Consider the following 10,603-nt stretch of genomic DNA (forward strand, 5'->3'; position numbering starts at 1 on the left):
CTAGTGGACAGACAGAAGAAGCACCATCAGATCTGAGATACATTTCTCTGAAACTTCCTGATTACTGACAGATCAGACTGATTTCTATGTGAAGTTGTGGAGACACACTATTTAAATGATGTGTCAAAGAAACAAATGTTTAAGATTTATCATATTCATCAGATGAGAGAACCACCTCCTCTGGTCTGGCAATTCCTGACAAGTCAGACTGGTTTAGTTGTAATTGTTCTTTTTGTTTTTGTGTTGTTTTTATTTTTTTACTTGGCTTCTGAAGGAAAGATTTGGCCCTCAAAAATGTATTTCATTAAAATTGTAGACCCCGAAATGTGCCAAGTTATGGTGATCATAACTGTGTCAAAGATCCATAATTCTTCAACTTGCACTGTAAAAAGTAAATGGTGATCTGAGTTTGCTTGAAATAAAGTGTTAATGCCAATGTATAACATTGAAGATCGGGATTAACATGAATCAGGAATGTTCTCTGTTTATAACACAATCTGACTGAAATCAACACAGAGAGAGAAAAGTCAAACAGTTTGTTGTTGGGAGTTAAAGGCTGAAGTTAATGACAGTAATGATGATGATTGTGTCCTCTGATGTAAATCCTGTGTTAATTAATCTTTTTGTTGTGTTTGTGTGAAGGTGGAGGCTCAGCTATGAATCAGTGTGAGGACAGAGAGGAGGGAGCCCCTCCCTCTAAAACCACTCTGTGTGGGGAACATGAGAGTCAGACCAAAGCTCAGAGGTGAGATGAGGATCTCTAACTGTCCATCTGTCAGAGCTCAGCACTCAGATCACTGCTGCATCATTATTCACTCTCACTGTCACTTAGAGTTTTTACTCCTGAACCTTTTCTGCTGCTGTTTTTGTTTTTTGCCAAGATAGAAAATATATAAATTAAGATGAAAAATAAATCACACAATAAAATATTCTTGGTGACTTGAAAGCTAGACTTTATTATTTTAATTTAAACAGATAATGTTGTGCTCTGTGTCTTGTTTGTTATTTATTTTAATTAAAATTTTGGTTTTGTCCAGCAACCAGAAGTCAAGACCAGATTCTCCTGAACTGAGCTGTGTGTCCATGAAGAGTGTTGGGTCGATGAATCGTCCTATTTACTTTAAGGGAGGACAACAGTCTGCTGTATCCAGCTGTGTGTCCATGAAGAGTGATCGGTCTATGGATGACTTTATCAAAGAAAAAAGGTAAAATCTGATCATTCACATCTAAACCCACTCTGTGTGGGGAACATGAGAGTCAGACCAAAGCTCAGAGGTGAGATGAGGATCTCTAACTGTCCATCTGTCAGAGCTCAGCACTCAGATCACTGCTCCATCATTATTCACTCTCACTGTCACTTACATTTTTTACTGCTTCAACCAGGATGTGGAGATTCGTTCATTCATATTCACCAGTCCATCACAGAGCCAACACACACAGACAGACAGAGACAAACAATCTGCCACACTCACACTCAGACCTACAGACATGGCTGTTGTGGAGTAACAGCACTAACCATGATGCTGCTGTGCTGCCTGCATGTAGAGATATATTTCTTTTTCTTTTTATTATTATTATTATTATCATTATTATTATTATTTGACTTGCACATGTCAGTAATACTCTATGCAAAATACTTCATTTTAGTCAAATGAAAAATATCCAAACAGTCAAAGTGACATGTAAATGTTATTAAAATGAACAACAACAATAAAAACATTGCACAATAAAATATTCTGGCTGATTTGTGGCTATACAAATGAAAGCTGGACTTTGCTGATTTATTTTCAAGTTATAATTTTCTGCCCACTTTTTTTGGTTAATTCTTTTAATGTCAACTCTGTTTTTTCTAGCAACCAGAAGTCAAGACCGGATTCTCCTGAACTGAGCTGTGTGTCCATGAGGAGTGATCGGTCTATGAATCATCCTATTATGTTTAAGGGAGGACAACAATCTGCTGGATCCAGCTGTGTCTCCATGAAGCGTAATCGGTCTATGGATGACTTTAGCAAAGAAAAAAGGTAAAAGCTGATCATTTGTTGTTGTTTGACTCATTAAAGGTATCAAAGCTTGTCTATCAGTTTCTCTGCTGTTCATAGAAAACTTCTGGAACAAACTGTATGTTTGTGTCTTTTCTCCTCAGATTTAAGTCTGACAAACATCATCACACAGACCTGGACTCCATATTTATGGTGTGTAAATGTTCATCCAGTGACTACAACAGACACCAACAAAGACTTGAGTTTGAAGCTGCACTCTTTAGACCAGTAGAGCTTTACTCTGTGACAGACAGGAGTTGAATTGGGATTGAACAGGTTTGGGGTGGGAGAGAGTGGGAGAGGACTGGGAGTTGTAGTTCACCACAGAGCAATAATCCATCAGCCTCAACAGATATGTTCTGTATGAATATGGTCTGTTGGAGACTTTTACAAAACATTTCTGCTCCTTCTTGTTCAACTACAGTGAATCTTAAAGAAAAGTTTATTTAGTTGTTTTCCAGATAATTTGAGCTGTGACTTAATAACAAAGACCAAAGTTATCAGATTCAGTCCTGGACCTCCATGGACTCTGTCTCTACAGGGTTTAAAGATGGAATAATTCATCAGTGAACTAGTTCAGGTGGTCTGATCCATCTTCAGCCACAGTCACAGTTAATACCCTGAATTTTCACTTCCTAAGTTGATGTGTTGAAGGGCTGTATCAGTTTGGTCTTCATGTGATGATCAGGATCTCTGTGTTGTCAGAATCTAAAGTCAAACTTAGTAAGTTACACCAGTGAAGTTAGTTTAGTGAAGTCAGCAGGTCTGAATCTTTCTGTGTAGCTCTGGAAAGAGACGTGGCAGCAGATGATACAGCAGCAGCTAAAGTTGAACTCTGCTGACTGATGATCTGATGCTTTGATCCATCAGTTTATACTGAGAGTGAACTTTACACAGGATGTTATTGTGTTCCAGCTGCTGGAGGAGAACATCGTCTGTTATGTGAAGAACGAGTTGAAGAAAATCAAAAGGAGTCTGAGTCCAGATTACCCACAATTCATGAAGAATGAGGATGATGAGGTGGATGAAGAGCAGAGGAGGAGCAGAGAGGCATTTCTGAAGATCACAGTGAACTTCCTGAGGAGGATGAAGCAGGAGGAGCTGGCTAACTGTCTGAGCAGTAAGAGGATTTAACTTGATGGATGAATTAGCCATTTTCTGTCAGGAGACAGAGAGAGACATGATCTTTCTTATTCCTCAGAAGTACATAAATACCTTGTTGTTAAAGTTTTTAACCTTTTTTTTTTTGTTTGTTTGTTTATTTAGAAAGTCATGCTCGAGTTTGTCAGCGTAAACTGAAATCTGGCCTTCAGAAGAAGTTCCAGTGTGTGTTTGAGGGGATCTCTAAAGCAGGAAACCCAACCCTTCTGAATCAGATCTACACAGAGCTCTACATCACAGAGGGAGGGACTGGAGAGGTCAATGAGGAACATGAGGTCAGACAGATTGAAACAGCATCCAGGAAACAGGACAGAGCAGAAACAACCATCAGACGAGAAGACATCTTTAAACCCCCACCTGGAAGAGACCAACCAATCAGAACAGTGATGACAAAGGGAGTGGCTGGCATTGGGAAAACCGTCTTAACACACAAGTTCACTCTGGACTGGGCTGAAGACAAAGCCAACCAGGACATAGAGTTCACATTCCCCTTCACCTTCAGAGAGCTGAATGTGCTGAAACAGAAGAAGTTCAGCTTGGTGGAACTTGTTCATCTCTTCTTCACTGAAACCAAAGAAGCAGGAATCTGCAGCTTTGATCAGTTCCAGGTTGTGTTCATCTTTGACGGTCTGGATGAGTGTCGACTTCCTCTGGACTTCCACAACACTGAGGTCCTGACTGATCCTACAGAGTCCACCTCAGTGGACGTGCTGCTGACAAACCTCATCAGGGGGAAACTGCTTCCCTCTGCTCGCCTCTGGATAACCACACGACCTGCAGCAGCCAATCAGATCCCTCCTCGGTGTGTTGACATGGTGACAGAGGTCAGAGGGTTCAGTGACCCCCAGAAGGAGGAGTACTTCAGGAAGAGGTTCAGACATGAGGAGCAGGCCAGCAGGATCATCTCCCACATCAAGACCTCACGAAGCCTCCACATCATGTGCCACATCCCAGTCTTCTGCTGGATCACTGCTACAGTTCTGGAGGAGGTGTTGAAGACCAGAGAGGGAGGAGAGCTGCCCAAGACCCTGACTGAGATGTACATCCACTTCCTGGTGGTTCAGTCCAAAGTGAAGAAGGTCAAGTACGATGGAGGAGCTGAGTCAGATCCACACTGGAGTCCAGAGACCAGGAAGATGATTGAGTCTCTGGGAAAAGTGGCTTTTGAGCAGCTGCAGAGAGGAAACCTGATCTTCTATGAATCAGACCTGACAGAGTGTGGCATCGATATCAGAGCAGCATCAGTTTACTCAGGAGTGTTCACACAGATCTTCAAAGAGGAGACAGGGCTGTACCAGGACAAGGTCTTCTGCTTCGTCCATCTGAGTGTTCAGGAGTTTCTGGCTGCTCTTCATGTCCATCTGAACTTCACCAAGTCTGGAGTCAATCTGATGTCAGAAAAACAAACAACAACTTGGAGGTCTAAACTAATAAGGACTGGATCTAAAAGAACACGTCTCTACCAGAGTGCTGTGGATGAGGCCTTACAGAGTCCACATGGACACCTGGACTTGTTCCTCCGGTTCCTTCTGGGTCTTTCACTGCAGACCAACCAAACTCTCCTACGAGGCCTGGTGACACAGACAGGAAGTAGCTCAGAGACCAATAAGAAAACAGTCCAGTACATCAAGACAAAGATCAGTGAGAATCTGTCTCCAGAGAAAAGTATCAACCTGTTTCACTGTCTGAATGAACTGAATGATGGTTCTCTGGTGGAGGAGATCCAACAGTCCCTGAGATCAGGACGTCTCTCCACAGATAAACTGTCTCCTGCTCAATGGTCAGCTCTGGTCTTCATCTTACTGTCATCAGAAAAAGATCTGGACGTGTTTGACCTGAAGAAATACTCTGCTTCAGAGGAGGCTCTTCTGAGGCTGCTGCCAGTGGTCAAAGCCTCCAACAAAGTTCTGTATGTGCACATAAATCCATCTATATCAACCAAATTTTTTTCTTTGTCAAAAACATATATTCTCCTCTTGTCTTTCTGATTCCTCTTCAGACTGAGTGGCTGTAACCTCTCAGACAGAAGCTGTGAAGCTCTGTCCTCAGTCCTCAGCTCCCAGTCCTCTAGTCTGAGAGATCTGGACCTGAGTAACAACAACCTGCAGGATTCAGGAGTGAAGCTGCTGTCTGCTGGACTCAAGCGTCCCGACTGTAGACTTAGAGGACTCAGGTTTGTGCTCAGTAAGGTTCAGTACTATAAAAGATGCTGACCTACCAAATCATTTTGTTAATTCCAATTACAAATTCACTTGAAGGGTGACACATTGGTAAATACATGCTGATGCCCAGTGCAATATTTGTCAAGCAAAATAAAACCTAGTGGTGGAAATACTTGAAATTTGCGGAAGCACCTGGTGAAGCATAAACTATCTTTAAAGGCACATGATTGTGGTGTTTGATGTGCTGGGAACAAACTAAGTGTTTAGTGAGCACAGCTGTAACCAGAATGGGTCAACATGCTCGTCTTTCTGAAAAAGAACCCTCAAACTAAAAACAAGCACCTCTGATATTATTCTAAGTGTTTTTTTTTTGTTTTTTGTTTTTTTTTGTCAGTCTTAGGTTTATTTTATAGTGTTCAAAAGTTTAAGGTCTATAATTATATTTAAAGGGTAAACATGAATTTTATGTTTATATTTACTTATGTTTTTTAATTTTGTTGAGAATTTTCAAAATATAAGAGCAAAAACTATTTGCATGTTTTTATGATAATAATTCAATGTTTAAGTTGATACTTCAAGCGTTACACATTCACAGTAAAGTACCTAAATGAAATACCGTTCAGTACAGGTACCAAACACCAGGTAGCAGTACTGGTGTCAGTTCAGCTCTGAAATGTAGCCAACCCTGCTGATCAACTGTTTCAGGTCATTGATAATACAATGACCTGCTGTTTACTTTGAATAATGGCTGTGTGTATATATATATATATCACTGCAGTGTTCATATCGCATTGTGGTTAGTCTTTCTGTAATCCTCTTCAGACTGAGCCTCTGTAACCTCTCAGAGAGAAGCTGTGAAGCTCTGTCCTCAGTCCTCAGCTCCCAGTCCTCTAGTCTGAGAGATCTGGACCTGAGTAACAACAACCTGCAGGATTCAGGAGTGAAGCTGCTGTCTGTTGGTTTGAAGAGTCCACACTGTGAGCTGGAAACTCTCAGGTCAGAATTCATGTTTTTGTCAAGAATTTTTAGATATTTTTATGATTTTTCATTAAATTAAGTAAAATGAACTAAAGATGTCTTTAGATTTGGGAGATTGTCATCAGTGTAAAATACAACACAAAACACAACCTTTCTGCAGCTTATGGCATCTGTCACAGTTGTGATGATGGAGTTGTCATTCAGGAAAATATTTAAGGGGCTCAAAGACACCAGAGGTTGAGTGGACTGCTGATATGATGCTCTGTGGATGAATGAACCTGGTTGAACACAGAGCAGAATCAATGCATCACTATACAGTGTTTGTGTAACTGTGTCTTTACTTTAATCAGTGTGTTTGTGGTTCAGCTGTTGTGTTGCTCTGCTGTTTATCTTTGTGTTTTCTTTCAGTGTTTCTTTGTTGCTGTTGATTCTCTAAAAAGTAGCAGCTTTTTTAATTCATGCAGCTCATCAGAGGTGACAAGTAATGAAGTCCAAATACTTTGTTACTGTACTTAAGTAGATTTTTCAGGTATCTGTACTTTACTTGAGTATTTATCTCTCTGACGACTTTTTACTTTTACTCCCTAGATTTCTACACAAAAATATGTATTTTCTTCTCCTTACATTGTAAAAACAGGCTCATTACTTAAAAAAAAAAATCTCCACAGACAGACTAGAGAGGGAAAGAGGGAGAAGGGGGAGTGGGAGAGGGCAGATAGAGAGAACTGATAACTTGTATTCAGTAACGGTGGGGGAGCTAGAGGGGGCTGGATTTTTCTTTGGGGGGGGCTTACAAATTTTAACTGTCTGTCGGTCACACATGGACACGCATGTGCAACTTTTTCGTAATGCGTGATTTGATTGGTTTCATACATATGTTACAGTTTTGACAGCTCCAGCAATGGCATAGCAATGCAACAGTTGATTGTGGATGCTGCTTACAGTATTTTTATTTTTGCTTGGGGGGCTTAGACTTTTTAAGGATGTATGGAAAAAATTCATATTTACTTTTTACTTTTACTTTGAAAGTACATTTCAGAGCCTGTACTTTCTTACTTTTACTTGAGTAAAGAAGTTGAATCGGTACTTCTTTTAACAGTGTTTTTTTCCACATGTATATGTACTTCTACTTAAGTACAGAATATGAGTACTTTTGTCACCTCTGCAGCTCATGAGTGCTTGTTGTTCCTGCTGCAGTGTCTAAAGACCGGATTATATATGATTGATCACTTCCCTTCATTTATCTGAGTTATTTTCTGGTTAATTGTAACTGCACCCATGAAAATGGTGATATTTTATACTCAGCTGTCTGCACAGTCATCGGAGTCAGCTGTTTGATTTTTGAAAAATTAGATTTTAATTTGATTTTGAAATCTTTCATGTTCCCAAAGGGCAATTTGGTTTGTAGCTGTTGAAGCTCACCTACAGCTTATTTAAAAATCAAATAGCAGATGGAACAAAGGAATTAAGATATGTTTTATTTAGCCCTACTGGGGAAAGTGTACCTTCTCTTAGAAGGGAGAAGCTGAAACTCTCCATGAAGAGAGTTCTCCAGAATGGTCTTTGCCCTCTGAGTGGCTCTAGCTTGATACACCTTTCCCAGATCATTGAGGCTGATGCCAATGTTTTTTTTTTTTTTTTTTTTTTTTTTTCAGTTTTTCCTATTTAAAATGCTGATTTTAAATAGCAGATAAAAGCAAAAGCAGATAAAAGCAAAAGTTAAAATGGTGTCAGTAACAGACGAATAAAATATTTTAAGAAGCTTTTTGTCAACATTAAATCACCTCAGTTTCATCAGATAAAACAGCCTTCTTTAGCCTTGTTACAAATGACATCTGAGTTTATCTCAAAGGACAGTCTGTCATTCAGGATGGTACCTTAGTACTTACACTGACTCCACTGCTGTACCTTTAACAAAGGTTTGGGCTTTGACAGGAGGGTTCTTGCGGAAGTGAAGGACCATGTCTTTTATTTTAGACACATTAAGCTGCAGGTAAAGGTCATCAGACCATTTAACAAAAAATGGTAGCCTTCCTGCAGAAGGCTAACAATCACATCTGCAAATTTTATGATAAGCCTTGACTCAAACATGCTCTTACAATCATTGGTGTCAGGGAAGAACAGAAGCGGTGACAATACACACTCCTGAGGCGAACCTGTGAAACGCAATAAGGCCTCAGACAGGGTTTCATTAACACCAGTTCTCTGCAGCCTCGTCAGAAAATCAACTAACCAACATATGGTTCCAAAATCAATGCTGGGAATTTCTGAAAGCCTCTGAGCAAGAACATGAGACCGCATATAGTTAAAGGCTGATGAAAAGTCAGCAAAGCATAGACGTGCATGTGATTTCCTTTCATTGTCATTTCATTGTCTGTGTCATTGAAAGCAAGCATTTTTTAACCAGGGGCTCAAAACTCTTCATCACGACTGAGGTGAGGGCCACAAGACAATAATCTTTAATAACAATAATAATAATCTTTTAATATCTTTGGTGTTGGTACATTTGCCATTGAAATAATAATGGATTCTTTCCATTATGAGGAAACTTTCAGTAACAAGGACTCCTGAAAAATGTTTTAATTTCATTTAAGAATGGGACACAACATTTAAGTAGTTGACCTGTTGCCATCAGGTCCATGACTTTTCCGAGCATTCATCTTTTCAAAAATGTTCCACACACTGATTTCATCTATCTGAATCAGGCTGCTTACTGCAGCAGCCCTGAATTTGAATCGATTTTCAGAAAAGTCCTTAGAGTCAAATCTCAGATAAAATTGGTTGAGCTCTTCTACCACAGTAGTCAAATTTGCCAGTATTAGACACTTTTTTTCCTAAACCATAACCTTATCCTTTATAGAAAAGGAAAGTGTTGTTTTGTACGTAAGGTTCCACTGAAGTGGAGCAGATGGCATGATATTGTTCTATTAGTGTAGAAAGTGAAGCTGTTTTCTTAATTTTATTCAATAGTTCTTTCATCTGACATTGTCATTCTGACATAACATGTTTTTGGTGTGTGTGTTCAGTCTGTCAGGTTGTCTGGTCTCAGAGGAAGGCTGTTCTTCTCTGGCCTCAGCTCTCAGCTCCAACCCCTCCCATCTGAGAGAACTGGACCTGAGCTACAATCATCCAGGAGACTCAGGAGTGAAGCTTCTGTCTGCTGGACTGGAGGATCCAGACTGGAGACTGGACACTCTCAGGTCTGGACAGCTCTGAGGAACTCTGCTTCATGTTTGATGGTGGATCAAGTTGATCCTGACTCTGTTTCCTCCTCCAGGGTGGACCATGGTGGACCACAGAGACTGAGACCTGGTCTGAGGAAGTGTGAGTGTGTTTTCACTTTGATTCATGAAAACTCAGCTGCTCATGTTCCACTAGATTTTTACATTTCTGACTGAAGTCCAAAGATGAGTTTCATTCAGGATCAACACTTCATGTGTTTATTGATGTGGATCTCCATCAGCCGTCATCTTTGACTCCACAGCAGAAAAAAAGCAGAACATTGCTGACATCTTGACTCTCATGTTCAGTAACTGTTGATGTTCTAACTGGATTGTTGGCTTTTCATTTAAATGTAGTCAAACATTATTCACAGGTGATGAAATGTAAGTTTGAATGATTCACTTTCAGTAAAGTTGTTGATAAATGAACAGATGATAAACTGCAGCTGTTATTTCTTGTTCTCTCCATCAGATGTCTGTGAACTGGAACTGGACACAAACACAATCAACAGAAACCTCAAACTGTCTGACAACAAAAGGAAGGTGACATGTGTGAGAGAGTATCAGTCATATCCTGATCATCCAGACAGATTTGACATCTTTCCTCAGCTGCTGTGTAGAAATGGTCTGACTGGTCGCTGTTACTGGGAGGTCGAAAGGAGTGGAGTGGTTTATATCTCAGTGAGCTACAGAGGAATCAGGAGGGAAGGAGGCAGTGATGACTGTTTGTTTGGAAGAAATAATCAGTCCTGGAGTCTGTTCTGCTCTGATGATGGTTACTCTGTCTGGCACAACAGCAGAGAAACACCCCTCTCCTCCTCCTCTGACTCTGACTTTCACAGAGTAGCAGTGTATGTGGACTGTCCTGCTGGCTCTCTGTCCTTCTATAGAGTCTCCTCTGACTCACTGATCCACCTCCACACCTTCAACACCACATTCACTGAACCTCTCTATGCTGGGTTCTTGATCTTACCTGGTTCTTCAGTCTCTCTGAGGAAGTTGCACTGAAGGAGACCTTGAAACTAGAAACTGAGACACTTCA

General features: G+C 40.4%; 1 protein-coding gene and 1 long non-coding RNA gene across 2 annotated transcripts; both read left to right on the top strand.

The window, feature by feature from the left end:
- Positions 1-683: 683 nt before the first annotated feature.
- LOC115053181 (uncharacterized) lies at positions 684-1,898 on the top strand. The gene is made up of 3 exons (XR_003841425.1): positions 684-745; positions 1,038-1,205; positions 1,854-1,898. It is a non-coding gene; the product is annotated as an uncharacterized LOC115053181 (long non-coding RNA).
- A 1,209-nt stretch (positions 1,899-3,107) lies between these two features.
- On the top strand, positions 3,108-10,603 carry LOC115053007 (NLR family CARD domain-containing protein 3-like). Its single transcript, XM_029517553.1, has 7 exons — positions 3,108-3,159; positions 3,306-5,109; positions 5,200-5,373; positions 6,185-6,358; positions 9,367-9,540; positions 9,618-9,664; positions 10,034-10,603. Exons 1-7 carry the CDS (start codon positions 3,126-3,128, stop codon positions 10,567-10,569), a joined length of 2,943 nt encoding a protein of 980 aa, XP_029373413.1. The 5' UTR covers positions 3,108-3,125; the 3' UTR covers positions 10,570-10,603.

This window comes from Echeneis naucrates, chromosome 2, assembly GCF_900963305.1.
Source record: "Echeneis naucrates chromosome 2, fEcheNa1.1, whole genome shotgun sequence".
Lineage (NCBI taxonomy): Eukaryota > Metazoa > Chordata > Actinopteri > Carangiformes > Echeneidae > Echeneis > Echeneis naucrates.